The following is a 26,448-nucleotide window of genomic DNA, read 5'->3' on the forward strand; positions in this document are numbered from 1 at the left end:
AAACACTGGAGCCCCCAGAACGTGAAACTCAGTACCTGTTCTTTGCTGCCTGCGGGTGCGGCAGGGCCCCAAGAGAGGGCCCTGGGGCTCTGACCGGAGACGAGAGACCCGGGCGGCCTGGAGTAGGGCGAGTCTGCTGACGGAGGCGGAGGGGGAGAGGCCGGGCCCCTGCCCCCACACCTCCAGGCAACACAAGGTAGCCAGTGGACCGGAAACCCTTTATTTCCAAGCTATAAATAGGTCTGCTTTCGGAGAAAGGACACTCTTCTCCAGGTGACGGGGGCCCCAGCGTCCCCAGCTCCCGTCCCTAACTGCACTGCAGTTCAAGCCAAGGCCCCCGGAAACCTGTCTTCTCTCTAAAACCACCACCCTGGCTCTCAGAGCCCAAGTGGCTGAGACAGCCCCCTGCTCCTGCCGCGACACCAGTGCCGCTGGGCCCCCGCTCCGGCCAGGCCCGAGGCTGGCCTGATGCCCACCTGGTGCACCAGTTTTCTGCCCCGGCCCCACCACCGGTCGCATGCCCTCCGAGGCCCGGCCCGGGAGACGCCGGGCCCGCTGCTGCCTGGCGGTCGGGAGGAACCACCCAGGTCCCCGAGCCGCCGACTGGTCCCCTGGCTGCTCACTGCTGCCCCTGGGCCACGAAGTATTCCTCCTCCTCGTTGTCCTCGTCCTCCGGCTGGCCGCTCCGGAGCAGCAGCTCCAGGTCGGGGTTGGAGCCCAGCCCTTTCAGGGGCTTAGGGGTGCCGTCGCCTGGGGACAGAGACAGCCACGTCACACACCCAGCAAGGGTCTGTCTGCCCCGGCCTGACGGGAGAGCCTGACAAGGGACCCAGGCCCCCACCCGCTCCCTGGAGATGACCCCTGTGACTTCTCAGAGTGGCGGTGGCCGAATCACCAGGCAAACTCCCTAAATCAGAGGAATGGCCAGGACGTGGGGCAGCTGAACTGAGCAGACCGGACTGCAAATGCCCTGGCAGGGGAGTCGGGGAGGGGTGTCGAGAGCCACCTGCCTCCTCCCGGCAGGGATGGGTAGAGGAGAAATCCAGGGGGAGAGGGTCATCAGAAGACAGAACTCTGAAAGGGGGCTCCGGGTACCTCTGGCGTGCAGGGCTTTGAGGGCAATGTGCAGAGATATTCCCGAGAGGCAGAGGGCAAAGCCCAGCCAGTTCAGGAGGCTGATCTGGTCGCCCAGCAGATGCGCTGCCAACAGCAAAGTGCAGACTTCCTGCAGGAAGAGAGGCAGGAAGGGGGCGTGCTCAGGGCCGGGGGGCGGGGAGGGTGTGTGTGTGTGGAGATCCTTGGCAAGGAAGGGGGGGTGGGGGGGACAGGGCCGTCAAACTGCAGGGGAGAGCCAGACCTGCCCAAACTCCCTGCAGCACAAAGGGGGAAGCCTCCCTGAGCTCGGGGCCAGCCTGAGGCCTCCCCTGCTCTGTGTTACTGTGAGCAGAGGGGAGCTGCTTTTCACAGAATTCTGTCTGGACTGGAAGAGGCAGACCGAATCCAGGCTGGGGACACAGGGTAGCGAGTCCGCGGCCACGTCCACAGGCAGGAAGGACAGCTGCCCTTCCAGAACCACCTGTGCACGGAGCGCCTCTGCTGCTGGGGCGGGGGTGGGGTGCAGTCACACTGGTCACGGGGTTCTTCGTAAGCACTGGGTGCAAAGGGCACTGATCAGATGACTCATCCTGAGAAACACGGCTCACACATCATCACTGGGTGGGCGAGACCCTGGGGGAGCCCTGTCCGGCTGGTTTCAGGGAACAGTGCTCCAGGATCAGGGTCTGCCTGTCCACGGCCCCGAGCAGGAAGCAGTGAGTGATGATGGGGGGAGGAAGGGGAGAAGTGATGCAAGGAGACGGCTAGGGGCTCCTAGACAGCGGTAAAGGCAGGATCAGCAGCCACAGAGCCCTCGTGATAGAACCATCCCTCACTGTGCTCCTGGCAGACACTGTCAATCAATCACTGCCATGCACAGAACCCTACGCTGATGAGTCTGACTGGGGGCTTCTCAATCCTGACTCCAGGCTGCTGCCTAATGACCAGAGTTGGCTTTCTTGGTAAGATGTAAACATGTCCCAGGCCTAGTGGAGTCAGCTCAGCCGCCTGCTAGCTGTATATCCCTGGGTGAGGGCAGCTCTTCATGTCTGTTTCCCCGTGTGTGAAGCAGGGCTGCCCCCACCCCCGCCCCCACTCCGGGCCGTGGTGATGATGGACGGGCTGCCAGGTGAGACAGGCACTTCCATCTCTTCCCTGCAGGGCTTTGGGAAGCAGGAGCTAGGACACCCGTCGGAGAGGAACTCCCCTCTAAGACAGGACTGGGGTGGCCTCCAAGACTGTACCTTAAAAATGCCGGCGATGGAGAGAGTGAGGCTGGAGGTCCTGGAGACCAGGAGGAACTCAGAGAAGCCCAAACCAAAGGCGAGAATCCCGCCAAGAAAGAGGCTCCCGAGCACCCGCAGGAGCAGCCCTGTGTCCTGGAAACGGAAGATTTTCTCAGATGTGGACAAATGGAGACCTGGAAGCAACGGGGGGAGAGAGCGGGGCGCCACGTCCTGGGTGTGCCTGCCTGGGCGGCCTCACCCCACCCAGCCGTCGGGTGTGATTTGCCACGGCTGCACCCCACCCTCCCTGCACCTGTTGCCTGTCTGAGGCCCCGAGTTCTGGGATAGGAGGCGTCAGAGAATCCCACGCAGATGGCCGGGGACTTGGGGAAACCGGAAGCAGGGCCAGCTGCCAGGGAGCCCGGGGGTGATACAAGCCAGGGATCCTAACAGGGAGTGATGGAGGCTTCTGAGCCACTGGAGGCTGGGGGCTGGTATCGCAGGGGCATCGGGTGGAAGCGCCTTGCTCCTTCACACCCCATGTACCACCCGTCTCTGGGGAGGAGGTGGCGGGGGGTGGGGGGTGACTTCCTGTGGCTTTGGCAGCTGTGAGACCCCCATGGGCCAAAGAGAGATGGGGCACCCGCTACATGAGGACTGTCAGTGCCCGGGGCCACTGGAGGAGGCCCTCCACTTCAGGTGGGTCCAGGGACAAAACTCCATCCACACAAACCTCCATTTCACTACAGAGCTGTGGGGTTTGGCCGAGACATGCGCCCTTTTCTGGACCACCATTTCCCCACTGACAAAACGACAGGGACTAGACCGGACAGTATAGTTTGCTGAACAGTTCTCAAAAAGTAAACACACACACGTTCAAAGACACGACAAAACCACGGCCCCTTGTTCCAGAGACACCCACACAGGCGTCGACACACCAAGGTGTGCCCAGACTTTTGGAAGACCTTGGCCCTCCAGCACTGCCCACCCGAGAGAATAGGAAAGGCTCCTGGAGGGTAGAAGCTGGTGGGAAGGTGAGCCCCAGAATGGCAAATGGACATTCGTGGGAGCAGGAGGCTGGCCGAGCCCTGTGAGGGTTCTGGAGGGAAGCACCAAGGAGATGCAGAATATCAGAGCCCCCTGGGCACACAGCCTTCCGACGCAGGACATCTTGTCTGGCGCTAGGCTCGGCAGCACTGCAAAGGCGTTGGCAAATTGAAGGGAATTCGGGGAAGAGCAACATAAGTAATGAAGGCGCTTGGGGGATTAATTTACCAGAAAAGATTAAAGAAGCTAAATCCATGCAGCTTTGCTAAGTGATGACTACCAGGGGCTCTCGGGTGCGGGTTTGCAGAGATGGGGAAATGGTGTAAACACCCGGGAAGGGAGGGACAGTGTGGTGCTTGGTGAGGGGCAGAAGGAAGGGATGCAGAGAGATTTTAAAGGGGGAAAAAAAAGAGGTTGCAGAACACAAGTTTCCTGGACAACGGGGCTGCAGAATAATCTTCTCCGAGAGGTTTGAGACGCTTCACTGCTTGAAACTTAAATGGATGTGGGACAGAATTCTCTGTAATGACCCTGAGAACAGAGGGGACTCTGGGAGGAAGGATAAACAGACAGGGGATGAAGACCAATTTCAAAGCCTCAGGGAGAGGAACATGGTGGCCCTCCCCCACACCCCCTGCCCTGGCCTAGCCTAGGCTAGACACATCCTTCTAACTCCTCCCTGGGAGGGGAGGGGGGAAGAGGGGAAGGAAATGCGCACCCACCCCTTCCTCGCTCCCCTGCTGCCTGCCTGACTGAGAAACAGCCAAGCCAATCCCACACACCTCTCCATGTCTGAACCTCCTGTTCCCAGTTCCGGGGGTGCCCGCCCCCATCAGGGGGTCAAAATCCCATTCATTCTCCAAAAATTCACTGTCTGGGAAGCCTCAATCTGCCTTTCTGCCCCGCCGTTCTGGAATCACTCATGACTCTGTGCTCTAAACTAAGAGAAAGAGGGCATTGTGGTTAGGAGAGGGACTCCAGAGCCAGGGGCTGGCTTGTGTATGAACTACTGGACCTTGGGCAAGGCTATCTTGACTTCTCTCTGCCGCAGTTTCTTTTATCAGCACGATGAAGCAGTCCTAGTACTGGCACATGGGGTTTTGGGGGAGTATTAAAGGAATTAATATGTTTAAAACCATCAGAACAGCCCTAGTATACCTTAGGGCTGTGTGCATTCACCATCATTATTGCCTGGTGTGTTTTACATGTGATTTCTCAGGAGCATTTATCCTGCGAGATTCTAGCCCCTTGGTTTAAGGGTCTGGCCAGCCCCCAAACCAGGCACTGCCAGGGTCGGGACCACCATCACTGATCTCTGGAACCTCCGCAGCGATCACAGTGCTGGGCTCCGAGCAGAGATCAGAGCTCTGAGCCAAGGTCCCCCGAGGTGGATGACCCCACGTACCTTCAAACACAGCAAAGAGAGGGAAGAGCCCCAGGAACATGAGCGGCTGCAGGTGGAACATGGTGTCGATGGGATTCTGGAGACCTGCACAAGTGACATGGGTGAGCCATCGTGCCCGGCCCGGCCCGGCCCGCCTCCACCCTGCCTGGCGGCCCGGACCCTCGCTCACCAAGTTCCGCCTTCTGCAGGAGCATCTGTGTGAGGGTCCAGCGAATGCCGCCGATGAACGAGGCGCCCAGCACCAAGGCGAAGCCCTCGATGTTGAACTGCGTGGACTTGTAGGTGAACATGAAGAGGCCCCCGGCGATGAGCAGGACCACCAAGACTAGCGCCGCGCGCTGAAAGCAGAGGGGGGGAGAGGCAGGTCTCGAGTTCATCACACTTGGGAGTCTGGGGGTCACTGACCATCTTGGCTGCCCCTGGGTCAAGGCATCCTTCTACCTGCCCCACCCTGGGGTCCTGGCTGATCCCTTCCCCTCGGGGTTACCAGGGCTGACACCCGGCTGGCACGGACCCCAGACCCTGATTCATGGCGGCAGTGCTGTCCCACAGCGGTCCGAGGGCCGCACATGGCCCCACCGCCCCCCTGGACCCAGCAAACGAAGGGCTCCAGCTGCACAGCGGGGAGCCCCCGGGACCCACTGCCCCAGCCCCGTGTCCTTGAACCCTGTCTCCTGCGGTCACCGCTCCTGCCACACCGGTTCCTAAATCTTCTCCAGCAGTGCCCCGGATCTGTCCCCAGGGACGGAGCGCCACTGAGCTGGGCCTGCCTCCTTGGTCACAGGCAGGGACAAGCCACCGCACAGCTCCCTCTTTCTATTCTTAGCATCGGTGGGGGCTGGCGGGACGCGAGGAAAGCTGGGGCCTCACCAGCTCCTCCAGCTTGAAGATCAGAGAGAAGATGAGGATGAAGAGGACGGCTGAGGACTTGGTCATCGTGTACCTGCAAGGGCAGAAGTCCCCGTGACGCGCTGCTGGAGCCGGCAACGCCGACTTACTGCCAGGAAAGGAGCCCACACGGCACCACCAGGGGGTGGGAGGAGGCCAGGGGAGACCCCCTGACTTCCCTGAGGGCCGCAGGCCCCGCAGGATACGAAAGACCAAAGGAAGGCAGCCCGAGTCTTCTGGGTTGACACTCGACCTTTAGTCGGAAGGAATCTCTGACTCGGAGGCCTCTGATTATCACCAGGGGAAAAAATAACTGAGCTTCCCGAGTCCTGTGATTTACCTGCTGTTTAGTGGAGATCAGGACTAAGGAGGGAAGAGAGAAATGGAGAAAGAGGGGGCAGCCACACGGGGCTCGCTGAAGTGCAGAATCTGAGATACGCAATAGCTGCTCCCTCTGCCCTCCGTGCCCCCTTCCCCACTGGCAGGAGGGGCCTGGCAAGGAGGTGCAGCCCCCGCCCCCCGCCCCCGCCTGCTGGACAGACGGCCAGAGGGGCCCAGGACTCACAGCGAGACGGTGATGTAGAGGAAGCTCCAGTTGGACAGGCCCACATCCAGCGCTGTGGCCAGTGCTACGGAGACACGGGGCACCTGTGGGACACTCCGCCCCGGCAGGAGCCCTCCTGGAGCTGTCTTTTCCCCCCAGCAACTGAAGGGTTAACTCCTGGCCCCACCCCGCTAAAGGGGAGGGGGCTGCTCCACTGTTAGGCCAACAGTCCACTGTCTTAACTTCCCACTTGTTGGATATTAGGAACGCCGCGCCCCTACCATGAGGGAGCGGGTGTTCATCGGATCCTGAGGACCCACTACTGGAAACCCTGCAGACTGGCTCCCGCCTCCCTCGGGATGAACCACACAGTCCCCCACCCCTGCCCCCAGGACTTGGTCCTCCAGGATCTGAGCCGGCTGCCTTCTCAGTTCTGCTTCCTCTCCCGGCTACGAAGCCGAGTCCTCAGCTTCCGGAGACACTTTCAGTTCCCTCGCAGACCTGCCCACGCACCAAGCCTCTCCCGGGCACACGGGAGCCTCCCCTCTGAGGGGACCCGCGCCCCAGCCAGGTCTCAGCCCCCAGCCCCCCGCGCCCGGAAGCCTTCCCGCGCGGCCCCCAGCTGGCGCCCTCCCCTGGGCTCCGTGGGCTCCCGTGCCGGGCGCAGGGCTGGCCGCGATGCGCCCTCTGACCACTGTCTCCAGGCCGTGATGCACATGTTCAAGGGTGGGGAAGGCTGAGCCACCGCATCCCCCCCAGGAGACGAGGCAACAGCGGGGGTGGGGAGGACGAGGAGAGGAGGGACCCCAGACGGGCTCAGCTTCCCGCCTTCCTTCCCCTCTGAGCAGCCCCCTCCCTCCAGCCCGCAGGCAGGCGCGCACCTGTGGGAGCCACTCTTCTGAGGTAGTCGGGCCAGCTCAGCACCACGCGGGCCCTGTGGCTGGAGCACTGAACCAGGGCCCTGGACAGGGCGGAGAACAGGAAGATCACGGCCAAGTGCAGCATCGTCATGAAGAGGGGGAAGTGGAAGCTCTGGGGAGCCCAAGCACAGAGCGGGGTGCCTCCGTGAGCACCCACCCTGGCCCCCGGCCCCCCACCTCCCTGCTGGCCTGGCTGCAGGTTCAGGGGCCTCTGGGGGCTCTGCAGTGTTTGAGGGGCCCTCTGACACCCAAGTTTGCCCGGCTCACTCCCCAGTCTCCCCCTTTCCTGATGCCCCTCCATCCCGGTATTTCAGGGGACTCCCCGGCGAGGCCCTGTCCCACCACAGGTGTGGACTGGCTCCCAGGCTGGCTGGCTGAAGCCCGTGCCTCCCTGCTGCTAAATATTAGGGGGCACCACGGCCCCCCGCGCACCTTGGTCAGCCACTTGTTGTAGAAGGTGATGCCGATGGAGAAGCAGTAGTAGAGCAGCACCAGCCCCAGGGTCAGCACCGCCCTCCACACGAAGGCCACGTCGGGGGCGCACCTCCCCATCCGCGGACACTGGCCGGCGGGGGTGGCAACCACCTCTCGGGAAGATGCCCCGCAGGAAGGGCCGGTCGGGGCTGGGCCCGTGACTTTTAGCAAGCACGCCTCCTGGCTGCCGTTTCCATGATCTGGAATCCTCCACGGAGCCCCAGGTGCCGTCTTCTTGTCCTCACCTTCGGGGCTGGTGGCTCAGGCCGACCCTCTCCATGATCAATGGCAGATGCGGCTCGCTGGACCCCAGCGCTGAGACTAGAAAGAGGAAAAGGGTCGCGCCAGTTGGCGGGGGCAGGGGCTGGGTGACCCGACGCAGCCACCCCGGCCCTGGCCTGCAGGGAGCAGGGGTTGACCGGGCCGTGGGACTCCCCGCAACCTGTCACCTCCACTCTCCTGTCACCCTGAGCTCTTTTCCATGAATTTGCACCAAAGTGACCTTTTCAAAATGCAAATGTGATCATGTCAGAGCAGCTGCAGCCCTTCAGCAGCTGCCAGGGCTCTCACAGCAAGATCAAGACCCTCCCGTGGCTAAGGAGGCCTGCCCCGTGGCGGGGCTCTGGGTGCCCTGTCTCACCCAGGGCCTTCCTCTCCCCAGACACGCAGGGCTCTCCCCTGCTGCCCCAGGGAGCCAAACGCTCTGCACACCCTGCATTCCTTCCTCCGCGGGTCCTACTGATCATCAGCTCAGGTGGCTCTTCCCGGGGGAGCGCTGCCCCCACAGGCCCCCCGAGACATGGCTGCTCCCCTACTCCTCCGTCATCACTCGTGTGCCAGGCCTGAGAGCCGGCTGTGTGCCCCGTCGTCAGGCGGTGAGCCCCAGGCACACAGGAGGCGTGGTGTTCACGACAGCTTATGGCCACCTGGCACCTGTGTTCCCTATGTGGTTCGACGAGAGAGGGCACGTGATTTTCGGGGGATGATCTGGTCTTGGAGGCGTTGAAAATGAACCAGAAAACTAATGCCTCCTGTGCCTTAGCCTCTAACAACCACTTCCAAAAAGGTGGTGCCTGCCTTCAAGTCTCAGCCAAAGAAAAGCAGTGAAACCAAGCCCTGCCTCCTTATCAATCCAGCCAAGCCTAATGAGCGTCCAGAGCGTGCAGGCTGGGGTGGGGGAGAGACCAGGCGGACCCGGGTCCAGTGTGACCCACCTGCGGCCCCATCCATGTGTCTCTCCTTCCCCATGCTCCTGCCTGCTGAAATACCACCTCCTTCTGGAAGCCTTCCTATCAGACATATCTTACCTCCCCCAACCCCAGTCCTTTCTGAAAGGAAAGCACTCAGTTCTGTACTCTGGAACCTGGCTTACCATGTCCCCTCCCCCTTGTGGGAGCTGGCGCAAGGCCTGGCCCGAAGGACACCCGAGGCTGTGGTTCTCTTCAGGAAATTCTGGAAACCTGTGCTCCCCGCGTCAGACTCCTTCACATGGCCAGAGAGTGGAGCATGCGGGCACCAAACCCACCTCTGACAGAACTCCAGGCCCACGCTCCTTCCTCTATACCAAGGCTTCCCAACTGTGGCATCAGTGCTATTTGGGGCCAGATAATTCTTTGCTGGGAGAAACCCTGTCTGTGCATGGGAGGATGTTTAGCTGCATCCCTGGTCGTTGTGCACTAGGGGTCTGAAGCATCTCTTCCCTGCAAGTTGGGATGACCAAAAATGTCTCCAGATGTTGCCAACTGTTAACGTGGCAGGGCTGGGGCGGGTGGGGGGGGAGGTGCAAAACCGCTCCTCCTTGAGACTGACTGCTAAGTCCCACAGGCAACCGGGCCTGCTGGCACTAGGCATTCCCTCTCCATGGTTCACGTGCCCCACACCCCCCACACCAGGGCAATCTGCACCCTGCTGGGAATCGACTTCTTGCATCTTCTTGCTTCTGGACTGGTTTCCACCCAACACTGCCATGCACGCGCTCCCTCCACTGTTCAAATCCTGCCCTTCTTTCAAGGAGCCAGCCCAGGCCCGCCACCTTTGGGAAGTCCCCATGAGGACCCCAGCCCACAGGGAGCACCTTTTCGAAAGTTAACGAGGCTCCTCACTGGTGTCCCTGCTTCCAATTCCTCCTACAGTCTGGAGGCCGCCATCCAGCCGCAGAGGTGGCCTGGGCACAGAAAGCAGACCAGGCCCTCACAGGGTTAATCCCAACTCCTCAGCAGACCCGAGGGGAAGGCCTGCCATCCTCTGCCCGCTTCTGCAACCTCATCTTCCCCTCCCCACCCTCTACCCGCCACGCTGGCCCCTGGCCACTCGTCCAACACATCAGGCCTGTGTCCTTTGTATTCGCGGCCGCAGATCCTTGCTCGGCTGAACATCTTGGGGCCTGGGGCGGGGTAGGGGTGTGGGGAGGGGGGCGTCTAATCCTGGTGGCACCTCCCACTACCTGACGTTTCCTTGTTTGTCCACGTGTTTACCACCCACCCCCGACAACCACCCCACGGCGGGATGCGGCCTCTCCAACTGCAGGGCCCGGTCCGCGTGATGCCCGCCTGGGTCACGCCGCGGGGAGCGAGCGCGGAGCCCGTGCCCCTCCACGACCGCGATACCGAGGCCCGAGAGGAGGAGGACCCCAGCGGCCCCGCGGCCGCGGCGCGCGGCGCCGAGCCTGGACCCCGCTCGCAGCCCCGCCCGGGTCCCCCTCCAACCCCGGGAGCGCGCGGAATGCCCGCCGCGCGCCCACTCACCTCGCCCAGCCGGCGCTGCAGGCCCGGATCCTCCTGCCGGAAGTGCGAGGCCGACCGCCGCCACTGGGGGGCGCTTCTGCCGGAAGCCGCTGGGGGCGGGGCCGGGTCGGGGTCGGGGGCGGGGTCGGGGGCGGGGTCGGGGTCGGGGCGGGGGCGGGGACTGGTCCTCCCGTGCGGTCTGTGAAACCGCATGCTGCGCGCCTTGGCTCCCCAGGAGCCCGGCCTGAGCATCCCCCTTGGTTGTGTTTCCTGTGATCAACCAAGGTCCTGGTCAACCAAGGTGCCTGCTGCAAGAGCCCTGCGCACCACTGGCAGCCAGGAAAAGGTCACCTACTTACAAATTTAAGTACCTTATTCCAACCCAGTGCTGGGCAACCATGGAAACACTTGGATCTCTCCTGGGCTTTTTCCTATGGGAGCTCAAGCCAGCTAGGGAGTGATGTCGGAGGTATCAGGTTTCAGGACTTAGAAGATCCGTGGGAGGGAATAAATAGTAAACATTGGTGAAACATTTTGAGTGCCTGAAAATTTTATGAGCATGGTCTCAACTTCAGGAACTTGAGTAAGCAGAGAACATCCCAGGCAGGAGAAATAAGAAGGCGAGGAGAAGGCTGGAGTCTGGCTAGGAGCCCACTTGTTTACAAGAAGTTGACAAAAACCATGCGTTAGAAAAGTAGGCAAAAGGCAGGTTGTGGTAGGCCCCAAAACGCCAACTGGGGAGTTGAGATCTTACCCACTTTTCAGAATTCAGGGAAAGCATTAAGACCATGCCGAGAGAGAGAACCATTTGGAGGCCAGAAGCGGCTAGGGTACATAGCGGGGTTCAGTTTGGAACTTTTTGCTCTCCCTCTCCAGCCCCTCCTGGATGGCTCACAGGCTGGATGCAAACAGGAGTCCTTGCAAGTGACCCAGATGGGCTCCCTGGCCTCTCGGAACAGAAGGCACGAGGCCAGAGTGTGAGCAGTTCTTCATGCAAACCACTGCTGCCCTGCCCCCGCCAGCTGGCATCACCCGGCATTCGTTCATTCAGCACTTACACCAACACCTACAATGGCACCGAGGCTCTTGGCTTTATTCAGTCAAGGCTGCATACACTTTCTGTGCCTTTTGAAAGCACTTGTCCTCACCCACTTCTTCCACAGAAGCAAGATGAAGTATCTGTTTCATCACGGCCCTCATTCAAGCCTCCAGGCTACCAAGGCTGAGGTTTGGAGGACAGTATGAAACACCAGCTGGCAGGCTGGGCACCGAGCACCGGCAGCACACAGGGTGAAGAACATGTCTTCCTTGTAAGGCACAAGTACTCGAGCTGTTTCCTGGTTGTGTCCCTGGCAGGGAGAAGAGGGAGGCCATGTCCTCAGGGCTGTACCTGGCAGGCCTGAGCAGAAAGCACTTTGTCCCAGCGGGAGAGTCTGTGTGTGTGTGCAGTCCCGCGTGTGGTGGGGCAGAGTGGCTGAAGAGGCGGCGGCGGCGGCTCTGGGAAGGTGGCTGAGGACTCCAGCTGGAGCTCTCCAGCGTCTCCCAGACACAATGAAATGAAGGCTTGTCAAGGTGAAAGCTCCCCGGGGCAGGGAGCCAGTACAGAGAAACAGCTGTTAGTGGGAACCGGTGTGTACATGAAAGAGTATTTATTGAAAACATGGTTACTGACAGGAAGCTCCTGGCCACTCTCAGGTTACAATCTTGGCTTGCAACTGCAAGTGTTGACTTTTGGTTTGTGTTTTTTTTTTTTGGCCTCCCATTTTATTTTCCCTCCAACATTCCACCCTAGGATAGGTAGATCTTATATAAATATATATACATGTCTGTAGAAGTATGGCCTATAGTAAAGAAAATATACAGTACACTCTTCACTGGGCAGTCCCCACCATGCTAGGCTACCAATACTGAAAGCCACGGTGCCCGCGCGTGTGGTTTACGAGTGCTGCAGCACCAGGGAAGCCTCATGGGCACAGCGGGGGCCTCTGCGGGCCCCAGCCGGCTCCCTGAAATCATGGCCAATGGCAGAGACCACAGCGCTGGGGGAGGAGGGCAGGGGAGGCAAACCTCCCGAGGCCGGGAAGGCCGAAGGAGTGCAAACTGGAAGGGCAGCTGTTCAGGTTAGGTGGGAGTTTTCTCCCCAGGCAAGGACATGATATAAATGTGGAGGGGAGAGGAGCGGACTCCAGTGACCGCACCAGTCTAGGCCCAGGCCTCCTCTCGGCTCTGCCTCGAGGCTAAGAGGGTGGGACTCAGTCTGCATGGCTCTGACTTGCCAGGATGAGAGACTGTGAGCTTGCACGGAGACACGTCCCTCTGCCCAGGCAAATGAGTGGGCAAGAGGACCTGGTGGCCCCGGAGACCAGAGACGTCAGAGCAGCAGCAGCAGCAGCACGTTGGCCCCGGGCAAGGCCGGGTGAGCCCTCACGAAGACGGCAAAAGCAAGGGCAAGGCATCTACTGAGCAGAGGCCGAGGCTTCCACTTAGATCTGAGACACAGGCCCGGGTCACTTGAGGCTCTCAAACCACCCAACATGTCTGTCCTCTGCGGGCAGCCTTTCCTGGGCCAGCTCTTGCCCCCTTGGGGGATCCAGGCGACCGGTGAGCAGGCTCAGGGAGAAAAGGTGAGTGGCTGTGGTTGACTCTGGCTCCAGGAGCAGTTTCTTGGCCTGGAAGGCAAGGGTGTCTGCTGTTCGTCCCTCGTGGCCCGTCCCCAGGCTCCACGGTGATGGCGAGGGCAGAGCACCCCGCCTTCACGACTCGGAGTGGATGGGGACCGAGAGGAGGCTCGGGGTGGCCCGAGGTGAGTCTGAGGTGTGACTGGCACTGACTGGCCCCCACGGTCACTACGGATTCTGTACAAGCAAAGACAAGGCACCAGACTGCGAGTGTTCCTCCTGGGCCCCAAGTCCCTTGCAGGGTACTGTCTGCTCCGGCTCCAGGCTCAGCCGTAGTGGTAGACGAAGTCGTAGCTGCTGGGCTCCTTGGGCACCGGCGGCGGGGCCTCGGGGATCTGGATGTTCTCCAGGTCCAGCAGCCGCAGCTTCATCTCCATGCTCAGCAGGGTGTCCAGGTCACTCTTGGTCAGCTCGCTGGACATGTCCTTCCCCAGGAGGGCACTGAGGCCATCGATCCAGATGCAGTACTGTGGGGAGCAAGTTGCAAATGTCACCTGGGGGCCCCTGGTCAGTGGGAGGGCCTGCTGAGGTCCCTTTGCTGAGAGGGCTCAGAGAGTCTCTTTGGGCCCCCTGCAGGACAGGCAGGACCGATCCGAGATAATGGCGAAGGTAAGCTGGGAGATGCTTGCTGGGAGGTGCTTGCTGGGAGGTCACTTGCTCAAAAGACCTTTTGATTTTTATAAGGGATTTACATTTAAACTCCCTAAGATAATATGAAGTGTGATTTAAAAAAAAATACTATTAAGGAAAACAGCAAAATGGGATCTAAGAACAGGGACATCAGCTACCTGAGATGCCCCCAAATCTGGAATACTGGGAAGGAAAGACATATCCGGTGAAAAAGGCAGGAAAGGAATCCCTGTAAAAATCAACTTTTTTTCAAGAAAAGTCAATTTTTAAAAAAGTCAATAAATGTTAAAAATAAGTACTAGAAAAGCTGAACTTGAGGGTTTCAGGATAAGAGGGAACAACAGAGAATTCTCAACCCATTCCTCCCTAATTCCTCTTGTTCCATCTTTTTCATACCTTTGCTCACCTGTCTCCCACCTGCAAGTTCTTCATTTCTTCCCAATAAACTCCACTGGCAGCTCAGGCCCCCTGCCTTAGGGTCTCCTCTTCCAGAAGCCCCACCCTCCAGTTCCCTCCAGTGGCTCCCAGAGCTCACCAGACACGTATGCTGTTAACCACAGTTGCTCTTTAATATCTAGCATCTTCTGGTGCTACAGATGAAACTGCAGGCCCCATGTCAGGAGCGTAAGATCCACCTGGCTTCAAAGCCCAGGTCAGATGCACTACAACATGTGCCCCAGAAACCCAAGGAGGGAGGATTGGTCAGGTTCTCTTGGGTGGGTGGCCATGCAGAAACTGCAAAGAGGAGACTTTTCCTAGTTCCAGGCAAATAAGTTACCCCTAGTGGACCTTGTCCTTCTAAAGACAACCTACTGCTGGAAGGACCCCCGGCATGGCAGATCTTTGGTGTCACAGTCTTCAAGACACTCTGGAGGCCCCTGCCTTTAGAAAGACGTGCCTGTTCTGCCCACTCCTCCCCTCCAGCTGCAGAGTCACAGAGAAGGCTCGGCTGTCCAAGACAGGGCCACATCGCTCACCTCGTACTTATTAGGTGCAATGAAGTTTAAGGTCTCATCAGGGTCGTACAGAATGGAGAAAGCCAATTCCAGCACCTCCTAAAGGAGAAAGGGTTCCAGTTATCTGGAGCAATGTCATGGCCTGAGCTCCACACACCGAGACCTTGGCCAGAGTCCTGGCAGTTTGGCACCATCACCAAATGCGCCTGTTCAGATGTGACGGCATCAAGGTCCTCGGGCCCATGCACTAGTGGGGCCGGAGGTGAGGCCCGCAGTCATCAACCTTCACTCACCCACTCCCCACCCAAGTCATGTCTGGGATGTGACGATACTTTTAAGGTTATAGAGAACTCATTTCTCAATACTCTGAACCTTTGAATGTCAGAGTCCATGACTCTGTATTATCTCAAATATATATATATATATATATATATATGGGTAATTAAGCTGAAAGTCTTAACAGTTTTAAAAAAACCCACCACAACAAAAACAAATTGTGGCCACAGATGGAACAACTTGAGCATCAACAACACAACTGTAATCAAAGAAGTATAACAGGCTTAAATCCATGAGTTTATAATAATACTGAAAAACAAAACACATGCACAAAATAAGTCACTGTTGGACGATACCAGAGACCTAACTCCTTGTTTTAAAAGTAGGCACTTAAAAGGCAAGAATCAAGCGTTTAGCCTCCCTTCCTATATACACTGTGCCACTGGGAAAGCACAGTCAGTGACGGCAAGTCTCTCTGTAGAGAAGCAGTTCAGTTAATGCATGAGAAGGGGTGGCTGCACTGGAGCACCACTAGTTTGCAAACCTTAATGTTCTAATGAGACAAGGCTCTGAGCGTCCAGAGTCTGCCAGCGTCACAAAGAGAGAGGCGTTATGTGCCTCTTGATAGGATATGATACCATCTAGGAAGGAGTGTGGCCACAACAAAAAAGGTCAGGCCTGGACCGGATCAAGCCTCAAGGTCTCGCTACCAATTACAGATCTGGGACAGAGGAACAGACTCAACTACACCGTGGGGAGACAATCAGCAGATTTTAGACTCTGGAAAACTGCCAAACAAGCAACCCGGTTTCCTCAACTAATGAACTGCAAAGAGAGAGGGAGAAAGAGATGGAGGGGGAACTTATGAATTAAGAAATTAAAAGAGGGAATTCTTTGGCAGTCCCGTGGTCAGGACTCTTGTGTTTTCACCGCTGAGGGCCTGGGTTCAATCCCTGGTCAGGGAACTAAGATCCCACAAATAAATAATAAACAAATAAAATTCTTTAAATTAAAAACATTTTTTTTAAGAATTAAAAAAACCTTAAAAGACTAATCACAATGTGCGTCTGCGTCTCTCGCACACTCGGTCACGTCTTAGTCTTTGTGACCCCATGGATGGTAGCCCACCAGGCTCCTCTGTCCATGGAATTTTCCAGGTAAGAATACTGGACTTTGTTGCCATTTGCTCCTCCAGGGGATCTTCCCGATCCAGAGATCAAACCCACGTCTTCTGCATCGCGGGAAGATTCTTTACCGCTGAGCTACTAGGGAAGCCCCATCACAATGCGCAAACCCTGTCTGGACCCTGATTCGCAGACAAACTGGGTTTGAGTGTGTGAGTATGTGCGTGCAAATGCTTATACACATTTATGTATTTTTATGTGGAGAAAGTGGGATTTTTTAAGACAGTTAGTGGAAAAATCAAGTATCAGTGGAATATTTGATTCTAAATAACAACTTTTTATCTCCTCTTAGATGTGAAAACGGTATTGTGATTATGTTAAACAGAGTCCTTATAAATCAGAAATACAATCTAAATGTTTACAGGTAAAATGAAATAACACTTGAGATTTTCTTCGAAGTAATAAGTGAAGAGGGACAAGTGGACGTGGACACTGCCATGGTGGATGAGGCTGGGCAAGGCCTATATGAGGGTTCTTTCTATTTTGGTGTCTGTTCAGATTGTTCTTAATAAAACATTCAGGGTCAGTTTAAAGAGAGAGAATGGGAGGCCATGCATCCAGAAAGCAGCCACCACCGGCTATGCCCAGGATCACTCGGACAGCAGCTCAGACCCAGGGCCGCTCCTCCACTCACCTTGTTCTGTTTTAGAGCACTTTTCTCTTTCATGTGGGGACAATCCTTCCCAGTGACAATGGCCTTAATGTCTGCAACAGGAACTGAAAAACGAAGAGAATCAGTTTCCGGAAGCTTTATGCTGTAGGTTGGTCCCTGCATCCAACCTAGCGCTGAAAGGGACGCCCTAGCCCCCGGCCCCACAGGGCTGTGAGCTCAGGGAGGGCGGCCTACGTCATTCCCTCCTCTGTGGCCCCTGGGCCTGGACCCTGGCCTGCTGGGCTGGGTCAAATCTAACTGGGGTCAGTGCCGGACCTCTGCATGGTCTCCCGAAGGAACGGGGCCTCAGACACCTCACTTCCACTTCACAGTAACAAGGATGACAACGTTGGCCATAGCAAACGGCAACTAATGATTACTCTTCCTCCCTGCCAGCGACCGTTCTAAGTGCTTTACAGATAGAACTCATTCAATCCTCTGAAGGGGGCAATGTGGCTATTATTCCCGTTTTACAGAAGAATCTAAGGCAGAGAGGAGAAGTAACTTGTAATTAATTAGAATTAACAGCAAAGCCAGGATCTGAATCCAGGCAGTCAGGCTTCAGAGCTTCTGCTCTTAACCACTGCCTTTCAACTCAGAATTGCATCATCCTTTCCAATCTGCAAAACCCATTCCTATCTGTGATCTTACTGAATCTCCAAACAGCTCCTTGACGTCAGCCCGGTAGAGATAACCACTGACCACCCGGGAAACAGATTCAGATGAAATAACGGGCCTGAGGCCAGATAACCAGTTGGAGCAGCCAGAAGCAGAACTCAGATCTGCTGACGGGGAGTCCGGCTACAGGACAGCCCAACGGGGACCTGAACTTACTCTTCTCCTGCAGGGATTCAAACGTCACCTCCCCTTGAGGGTTGTCATCCAAGTCCCCGTAGTGCAGGACTTTGTGGTTCAGGGCCAAGCGGCAGTACCAGAAACGCTCTGGAACACACGGGAAGCCAGGCAGGTGAACGAGGACAGTTCTAGGAAAGGCCGGGGCATCCAAGGGGCCAAGAGGGGACTCGCTCCTTGCCCGCTCCCCCCAGGGACGCCGCAGGCCCGCGAGCAGCGGCGCCAGGCAGGAGGGACGGACGCCCGGGGAACGCGCCCTCAGGTCACCTTGCCTCCGGCGGTTCCCAATCTTCCGGAAGCTGCTCCCCTCACAGAGCCGGTTCAGTCGCTGCTGCTTGATCAGCTCCAGGATCTCGGGCTGGATCTTCTCCCTCAGCTCCCTGGGGTGGATGAGCACCTGAATCAGGGGAGGTCACGGGGACTGGGGGTGTGGGGGGGTGGGGAAGGGAAGGTGCTGGCAGCACCCCCAGCACCGCCCCCGTCCGGGCACTTACACGATCGGCGGGGACTGGAAATCATCCTGACTCATCCTCTCCGACTGGCGCAGCCGCAGGATCTCGGAATAGCTCAGGCTCCGCAGTTTGCTCTTGAACTGGTCCAGAGAGTTGGGTTTGGAGGGCAAAGCTCGAGTGATCTGCTCTCGGACCACCTGCATGACCTGAGAGAGGAGGAGGCGCGGCCTCAGCACAGCCCCGGGAAACGGACCCCGGGCTCTGCCCTCTGGGTCCTGGGCAGAGCAGGCACCACGGGCATCTGCTGGGCGAGGAAGAACACTGGCTCTCAAGGCATACTGCCTTAGACGGTTACGGAGGACCGCGATGCTGACAAACACTTCATTTCTCGTACCTCTCAACACGTCAACAGTGGGGGAGAATGAGAGGAGGTGGCTGGACCAGAGAGACAGGGGTTTAAGGCTTGACTGTGCACTTTAATCTGTTCCTCGAGCAACTCACTCAACACCCTCAGGCCCCACCTACTCGTCTTTAGAGTGAGAGAAAGGAAGACACATCTTCGATGGAGGCCGCCATGAGGAATAGGAGACCCCCAGTCTCTGGATGCACCATGCCTGGCCCACTGGTGTGAGTGCAAAATACCTGTTAGTTCCCTTAGAATAACAGCTATAGTAGAAAGCAGGACACCATCTGTACGTCCCATCAGCTCCCTACCAATGAAGGAAAAATACACAGAAAAAAAAAATACTAGAGGGAAACATAATCAGGGTCGTGGTCACTGGGCAGGGGAGTTAGATGTTCCCCTTCTTAATATTTTACAAAGTTTTTACACTGAGGTGAGCAGCTTCAAAAGAGCCAGCTCCTAGATGACCAGCTTTTGAGGGCCTGGCAGTGCCGTCAGAGAGGTAGGTACCCAGAAAGCATCGAGGAGTGCTCCTACTGCTAAGCAGCCCTGACGTGAACTCACTCTGGTCGCTCGGACCTCTAACACCGCCGCGGTGCCTGCGCAGCCCGTGTGCTCTGTCACCCCTGCTGTCCCCAAAGGAAGGCGGGAGGGGCTGGTACTGGTCCACCGGGCGGAACAGCGGTCCAGCGGGGAGACCCCTGCTCAGGGTTCCGGGGGCGCTGACGCTCTCAACGCCTCTGTCCTGTGACTCAGCGCTGCCAACCACGCCGTCTTCCAGCTCAGGGATGGCCAGGCTTGGGCCAGCTGCCCCAGGCTGCCCTAGGGCGGCCTTGCCCAGGCCTCGGAGCTCTGCGACCCTGACCTTGTTGAAGTCCTCGGCTGTCGCCCTCATCTCCTTCCAGGTCTTGTTCAGCAGCTGGATGCAGATGCCAAAGAGCTCCTCGAACGCGCGGTCGTGGGTGAAGAACATCGGGTGGTAGTCATTGCGTCCCTCGTTCGCTGTGGAAGGAGAAGCGGGCAAAGGATGACGCTGGGAGCCCGTGTCCAGAAGCCTGGGCTCCTTTGCAGTCCGGAGGAACAGAATCAGACTCAGGACTGGGAGGGTAAGTGGGTGGTGGTGAAGCTGCCAAACGTTCTCAAATCATCAGCTCAAACAAGCCACGGCCACGACTCCGGTAATAAACAAGGGTAGACGGGTTACAGCCCACTCAGTGATTAAAAAAAAAAAAAGCCCAAGAAGGCTGTCCAGTCACACGGATGCCTAACGCCGCACCCTCGGGTCTCACCGGGCTCCTGAGCCCAGGGAACGGGCGTGCGGGGAGCCGCACACTTACGCAGTTCCCCGACCTGCAGGATCTCACACAGCATCTTGGTGAGCTCGATCGCGCTGCGGCCAAAGGGGCACTCGTGCTTGTCTTCTCGGCTACTGTTCTCCAGGACGATCTGCAGGGGAGGAGAGGGCGTGAGGGAGGGAGAGGGGAGGCAGCGACGGGGCGTCCGCGGGGGGCGGCTGGCCCCAGCCTTTACCCGGATGTAGGTGTCCTGGTGGAATTTCGCCAAGTACAGCATGTTGTCCAAGGCCAGCATCCCAGGCGGAGTCTGGGTGAAGTCCATCGCAGGGTTGATGTGGTTCTGGGGAAAGAAAGACACCTGACTTGAGACCTGACGGTCTCCCCGTGTGGGGGCTCACTTGGGGGGACGTCCGATCGCCCCTGCACTATGCCTGCCCCTGCTGAAGCCCGTCACATGCCATCTCTACTACGAGGGGTTGGGCTCCTGGCCACTGGACTGTGGCTGACTTGTCTGGCATCCCCAGGGCCTAGAATACTGCTGGTTGCTGAGTAGATGCCCAGTAAGTATTTAATTAACTCCATCCTCAAGCTGTCTCCTATCACAATACACACTCCAGCTTTTCATGGAACCAGCTGCTTTGATGAGCGGTCCCCTCTCCACTCATCTGGCCCACTTCCTGGGCCCTCCTGCAGATGGGTTTGTTTCAAGGGGCCAAATGTTGCACATAAACTTGTGAACCTGCCACGGCCAAAGTGGACCAAGTGTCGAGGGCCCTCGAGCTTCTCAGCGTCTCCGGTTCCGGGGCTCCCGACGTTACGAGATGTTACGAGGGAAGGCTGTCAGGGTTCTGTCTGGGGGGGGCCTCTCACTCCCTGTCAGGGGAGAAGGTCTACAGTGTTAGTGCTCTGGGAAACTTACAGTGAACCCCAGCATTTTGTAGTCCTTGGTGTACATGGCTTTGCGTTTCTCAGTCCCACTCCCAGGGGCGTTGCTGGGGTCAGACTCTGCATCAAATGCAATCCTCCTCAGTTCAAATATAATGTCTCTTTGAGCCTGGGAGGTGAAACAGACTGTCAGCAGATGAGTCAGCTGATCAAAGGAAGCAAGGAAAAGAGTGGGTCGAGCTTTTGCGGGCAGAACCCTGGCCCGGATCAATCCCTGAGGAGGCATCACACAGAAGGACACAGATGGGCTTGGCCCAGGATCACCAGCAGGAAGGGATCGCGGTGAGGCACAGAGCTGACAAAACCGTTTCTGCAGACACAACGAAGCACAGTTCCTGGCACTCAGCAAGTGCTCCAAACACAGGGCGGAGGGCACCAGGTCACAAGGCACAAGATGCCAGCTGGGAGAGCCCGGTCCCACTGGCAGCCTACCTGGTCGTTGGGGTCCATCTTGGTCATCATCCTCTCTTCCAGAAGGTTAAAGGTCAGGACTTGCAAGACATACAGCTGATGGGCCATCTCGGTTTTGATTGGGCGGTTCCCTCGGATCACATGCTGGAAAGAACAAGAGCAGAGGGTTGAAGTGATTTCTGCTGGAGGGTCGCATCCACGCTGGTGAAAGAGACAGCACTGGGCAGGGGACAGGGTTTCCTCCCCCCAGGGCACCTGCACGCTCCAGAACGGGGGGGATATGAACGGGCCTGACTCGGGCAGCGCTGATGCACTGCAAGCCCCAAGGGCACCGTCTTTTCTTCTGCCCAGCCCTGGGCAGGGAAGTAGGACAAAGGGTAAGGTTATGATGTGGGAGGTGGGTGGCTGGGCCTCATTCCAGTTGATCCCAACAACAGAGAGTGTGTCTCAAGAGTCACTGGCAGAACTGGACGGCACGCTTTTCTTAGGAAAATGTTCAGGATGGCCTCATCGAGGAGAGAGGTTTCGAAAAGATCCTTTCAGTTGTCTTGAGACATGCACACAAAGGCGGGGGGCATCTAATGCTCCCTGTAGGGCCCCCACTCACCCCTTCTGCCTCCCCTTCCCCCGCTCACTCTGGGTACGGCCCCCTCCCTGTGCCGCTACCCCAGTCCCTCTTCTCTGACTATCCCCCCCTGCCCGGAGCTCGCCGCCTCCTCCCGACACCCGCTGGCCCCAGCCCCTCAGGCCTCCTCCGCCGCCCACGCTGCATCTCTGCCCTGCCCTACTCGCCCCGCTGTCCTCCGGGCTGACCACGCCGGCCCACCCCGTCTCCCGCCCGCGGTGGCCTCCTGCCCTTTGCCACGTGCTCCCTGCGCCTCACCCGCCATCCGGAGGCCCCGGCGCTTTGGTCTTCTCTCATCAAATGAAACTCCCGCCTGGTTACCCACACGTACCACCGTCTGTCCCTTTCGCTTTCTCTTCCTCCGTCCAGCTCGTCTCGAGAGCTGTGCTGGCCAGCATGCGAGCCCCTGTCATATGTGGCCACGTGCCTCTCAGTCAGTTAGAATTAACTCAAGTTACGAGGCCTCACTTGAAGCTGAGGCACTGGCCTCATTTTCAGCTCAGGAGGCACCTGCGGCTGGTGGCTACCATCCAGCGACAGAGCTGGTGTGGAACATGTCCATTCGCAGAAAGTTCTGCTGTGTCTAAAGTACTCTAGCGCTCCCTCACTCTAGATCAGTCCTTCTCCAGAGCTTGCACACTCTCTTCAGATCTGTGCAGCCCAATCTGGTAGCCACTGGCCAACCGTGTCTGCTGAACACTGGAAATGTGGCTGGTCCAGACCGAGATATGCTGAGAATGTAAACTGCACACTGGATATCAGGGTGTTGGTGTAAAAAAAAATGTAAAATATCTTCTTAATCATTTTTCTATTGATTACATGCAATATCATACGGTTTCAGACATACTGGGTTAAATGTAGTCTGTTATCAAAATTAATTTTCCCTATGTACTCTGCTATTAAAAAAAAATTAATTTTCCTCCCTTTTTTGATGCTGCTACTAGAACACTGATGATGAAACCTGTGGCTCGCATTGTATTCCCACTGGCCAGCACTGCCCTAGGCTCCCTCTCCCCACCTGCGACTCCAGAGCTCTTCCTTTCTTTTCCTTTCCCTGGACTGCAAGGCCCATCACAGCATCCACAAGCCACAGGTGGGTACTGGAATTAAACTGAAACTGTCCAGAACGACAAGTCCAGTTCTCCAGGCGCACCGGGCGCATCTCCAGCGCCCCACAGCCGCCCGTGGCATGGGCTCTGCGCTGCCCCTGCCTGGCCCGCGGTGCGCACGCTCCGCCCTCATCTCCCACGACAGCCTCTTCGGCCGCCTCTGCCGTGGGTCTGGGTGTCCATCTGTCTCTCCAGCTTCCTTTTCACGGTCCGCCCCCACCAGTCCCTCTCCTCCGCCTTGGCCGCTTCGGGCCCCTCCGCTTCCGCCCGAGTCTCTTCCTTTCTCCGGGTCCCGCTGCCACCCTGGTTTCTCCCTACCTGTCTGCCCCCGTTCCTCCCTCCTCGCCTCGCTCCATGTCATAAAGCCACTCCGAAGAGAGCCTGGTTTTCATTCACTATAATCCGCCTTCCTCACACTGAGAGACGTCGTAGCGGGGGGAGGGTGATGACTCCAGCCCTCGGAGGCTTAAGGAGGGACAGCTCCAGTCTGATGGAGTCTCATTCGACTGTCAAGCACGAGGCCTCCGCTCTCTGACTCGACTCCACTAAATCCAGACGGAAGTGAGCGCGCATTAACCTTTCCTGAGCGGACCGTTTGGGTCCCGAGTCCTGATGCCGAACTGTCTTCTCTAGTGGACGGAAGCCTTGCTTGTTCGCCAGGTTTGTCCAGGAACAAGCTGAAATTCTAAATCCACTGAGGTAAAGGACGAGCCCCGGAATTCATTCAAATTCTCTCGGGAGGGCACCCACTCCCACACACGCAGAGGACGGCTCCTGACAGCTGCCCGGCACGTGGACGGGCCCCGGAGCCGCAGGCGGGGGCAGCGGCGTCTGCGCCTGTCCATCCTGCCGTGCTGGCAGGGGGGCTCTGAGCGGGGAGGCAGCCCCAAGGCGGGGGCTGGTTCTGCGGGGTGGCGTCCGGCTCTGCCTGTTCACAGCAGCTGACCCACTTCTCAGGCGCCCACGGGGACGTCTTGAATCGTCCCCCCTCCATGCGTCTCGTTCACGGTGAAGGAACTGCCCCTGTGAGCAGAGCGCTCACCGAGCGCTAAGTCCTGAGTGTGTACATTAGCTCATCGGTCCCCACATCCGGGTGAGCAAATCGAAGCCCACAGAAGGTAAGCAGATTGCTCAAGATCAAGGACCGGTTAATGGCGGGGGGGGGCGGGGGGGGGGTGCGGGCGGAGTGGCAGATGACTCCAAAGTTCATGTTCAGAATTCTGAAGGTTTCACACTTGACTCTCTGATTTCTCATTTTGTTTCCTTCACTGCAGTCTCCCAGTTTTGCCTTGTTTTTGACAACTGATACAATGGCCTCCTTTTAACCAAGCTCCTTGGCTCTCTGCCTCTGCCCTCACTGCCTGCCTCAGCTCTCTCCCCACCACCGCCCCTCAGAAAACACAGACCTTGTAGTGTGATCTTTCTAAAAGACAGCCGGGTTATTTCAAGATCTTGATTAAAGACCCTCAATTGCTTTTTGAAAAAGAAAACCAAGGTCCTCTTTGCTACCTCACCAGCTGGTCATGGGCTTCCCTGGTGGCTCAGATGGTAAATAATCCGCCTGCAATGCGGAAGACCTGGGTTTGATCCCTGGGTCAGGAATATCCGCTGGAGGAGGGCATGGCAACCCACTCCAGTGTTCTTGCCTGGAGAATCCCGTGGACAGAGGAGCCTGGAAAGCTATAGCCTGTGGGGTTGCAGAGAGTTGGACACGACTGAGCGACTAAGCACAGCACTCAGCCGATCACAAATCCTTGCTCCACCCTTTACAGGACCACTCACTGCTCCTGGCCGTCCCCCTTCCCCACGCAGGAATTCCTCTTCTGATTGGACTGCTCGCATATTCCCAGCCTCACCTAGAGCCTCCTACATCCCTCCTTCACGGAGGGACTGCCGGGTCCTCCCCTGGAACCCACAGGCCGGGCATCCCTCCCACGGCCCCACACAACTCGGGGTTATGACTGGTGTCAGTTGAATGAACTGCTCTTTCTGTGTCTGTTTTAACACAGTCCTTCTGGATACACTTTTTTTGGAGTTGTGGGACAAAACAGTTGGCAACAAACAGCCAGCCAGTGTTAGCTGGCTAAGGACCTCTCTGGAGGCTCTGCAGTTCCCGGTGGGCCAGCCTCCTCAAGACAACCCTGCTTACAGGATCACAAAACACAGCTTTCCAACTGAGGAAGGGTTAAGTACCTACCAGTAAGTTTCCTGAGTGCCCACCTTGCTCCATAGTCATTTCACTAATAATAGTACAACTATAAGAATCGTAGGGGCTTCCCTGGTGGCTTGGTAGTAAAGAATCCACCTGCCAATGCAGGAGACACAGGTTCGGTCCCTGATCTGGGAGGATCCCACGTGCTGCGGAACAGCTATCGGGCCTGTGCTCTAGACCCAGGGAGCCACAACCACTGAGCTCACGTGCTGCAGCTACGGAAGCCCACACACCCTAGAGCCGGTGTCCACGCCTAGGGAAGCCACTGCAAGGACGCACCTGCGCACTGCAGCTAGAGAGAAGGCCCCGCTCGCCACAAGCCTCCGCCGCAAAGACCAAGCACAGCCAAAAATAAATAAATAACTTTTTAAAAAACAATAATCGTTGCAGTTAACCATAACAAAACAGTAACAGTAACAAAACACAGCTTGTCTGGGAACTTACATTGAGGATTATGGACCGAAGGTGCTTCTGTGCAAATGCGTTGGCCATGTCCTGTTGAGAAGAAGAGGCAAACATGAGCCGGTGGCAGGCTTGCAGTTGTGACAACAATCCAAAGGAAGGGATGTCACAGCTCTTAGGCTATTTCCCTTGATTTTTTTCTTCTTTTCAAATGAAAAGTGGGCACATGGGGTAAAAATTCACAGACCTTCAACTATGTATTTTATACTCTGAAAAATTCCTACACATTTTCTTTTCAGAGTACAAATGAAGGTAAACAGGGCTTCCCTTCTCAATGGCACAATCAACTGAGTCATCTTCAGAGAGGGACAAAGACTGCTTTAGGACGAGACGTTACAAGGACGCTGGGCGACGGACAATGAGCACAGGGCACAGAGCGGCGTGATGGTTCCCAGGCCACATGCATGGTCGCCGGCTGGAACCACTGCCAAGACTGCAAGGGGCTCTGGTGAAATGCTGACTCCAAACCAGGGAAAGGCCTTGGCCCCAGCATCCCCCCCAGCCCCCAGCACCATGCCAGCAGGAGCTCAGGAGGGATGCTCTGAAACAGTAAGTGGTCCATGACTCACTTCTGGCTGGTTTTAGAGAACAATCTGTTGTGTGCTTTGGGGTAATTTTTCACAACAGGGTCACCTTTTTTATTATGTTGGGTTCAGATTTTGACAGTAACTATTTAGCACACTCAGGAAATACAGTGTCTTAAGTGAATCTTCCAGGGAATGAAGCCTTAAGGGTCCTCTCAGAACCATTATTTTGACCATTCTTGTGCTAATCTTCTCAAAATATATACACTTCTTTATTTCTGAAGAGACTATAACGATTCTAATTTAATCACTATCAAGGATTTGGTTCCATCAGTAAAACCCACATCAGTTATTATTCTGTGTTGTGACACTGTTAAGGGGCTTCTGAAATGTGAAGCTATTTTCCCCTAAACAAAACGCGTCTAGATTACTATGCTTTTAATTTTTTGGACAGCTTTTC

General features: G+C 57.1%; 2 protein-coding genes across 5 annotated transcripts in view; both read right to left on the reverse strand.

Annotated features, from left to right (window-relative positions):
• Positions 1-206: 206 nt before the first annotated feature.
• Positions 207-10,476, reverse strand: SLC35C2 (solute carrier family 35 member C2). 3 transcript variants are annotated; one of them, XM_043478633.1, is made up of 10 exons: positions 10,344-10,474; positions 7,558-7,920; positions 7,087-7,237; positions 6,227-6,290; positions 5,644-5,716; positions 4,943-5,111; positions 4,774-4,857; positions 2,340-2,515; positions 1,096-1,225; positions 207-750 (listed from the first exon to the last, which is right to left on the reverse strand). In XM_043478633.1, exons 2-10 carry the CDS (start codon positions 7,675-7,677, stop codon positions 620-622), a joined length of 1,098 nt encoding a protein of 365 aa, XP_043334568.1. In that variant the 5' UTR covers positions 7,678-7,920; positions 10,344-10,474; the 3' UTR covers positions 207-619. The 3 variants fall into 3 exon arrangements, with proteins under 3 accessions (XP_043334568.1, XP_043334569.1, XP_043334570.1); XM_043478634.1 differs by lacking the exon at positions 5,644-5,716 and having other exon boundaries at positions 6,227-6,309; positions 10,344-10,475; XM_043478635.1 differs by lacking the exons at positions 207-750; positions 1,096-1,225; positions 2,340-2,515 and adding an exon at positions 2,539-3,517 and having other exon boundaries at positions 10,344-10,476.
• A 1,478-nt stretch (positions 10,477-11,954) lies between these two features.
• Positions 11,955-26,448, reverse strand: part of ELMO2 (engulfment and cell motility 2) — a 38,704-nt gene continuing 24,210 nt past the window's right edge. For both annotated transcript variants that reach the window (XM_043478631.1, XM_043478632.1), the window contains exons 10-21: positions 25,447-25,497; positions 21,078-21,200; positions 20,620-20,754; positions 19,936-20,040; positions 19,743-19,851; positions 19,271-19,407; positions 18,045-18,208; positions 17,818-17,930; positions 17,533-17,640; positions 16,681-16,763; positions 14,608-14,685; positions 11,955-13,467 (exon numbers count right to left, since the gene is read on the reverse strand). In XM_043478631.1, coding sequence (XP_043334566.1) covers positions 13,267-13,467; positions 14,608-14,685; positions 16,681-16,763; positions 17,533-17,640; positions 17,818-17,930; positions 18,045-18,208; positions 19,271-19,407; positions 19,743-19,851; positions 19,936-20,040; positions 20,620-20,754; positions 21,078-21,200; positions 25,447-25,497 — 1,407 coding nt within the window. In that variant the 3' untranslated portion in view covers positions 11,955-13,266. The remainder of the gene's footprint in view (positions 13,468-14,607; positions 14,686-16,680; positions 16,764-17,532; positions 17,641-17,817; positions 17,931-18,044; positions 18,209-19,270; positions 19,408-19,742; positions 19,852-19,935; positions 20,041-20,619; positions 20,755-21,077; positions 21,201-25,446; positions 25,498-26,448) is intronic.

Source organism: Cervus canadensis, chromosome 10 (assembly GCF_019320065.1).
Source record: "Cervus canadensis isolate Bull #8, Minnesota chromosome 10, ASM1932006v1, whole genome shotgun sequence".
Classification (NCBI taxonomy): Eukaryota; Metazoa; Chordata; class Mammalia; order Artiodactyla; family Cervidae; genus Cervus; species Cervus canadensis.

What these genes read in the sequence shown, in the direction of transcription:
- SLC35C2 (XM_043478633.1), bottom strand. Translation starts at nt 7,677, where the DNA reads ATGGGGAGGTGCGCCCCCGACGTGGCCTTCGTGTGGAGGGCGGTGCTG. An exon ending in ACAACAAGTGGCTGACCAAG is followed by an intron (nt 7,238 to 7,557) that starts GTGCGCGGGGGG and finishes TGGGCTCCCCAG; the next exon opens with AGCTTCCACTTCCCCCTCTT. An exon ending in TCTTCAAGCTGGAGGAGCTG is followed by an intron (nt 5,112 to 5,643) that starts GTGAGGCCCCAG and finishes CTCTGCTTTCAG; the next exon opens with CGCGCGGCGCTAGTCTTGGT.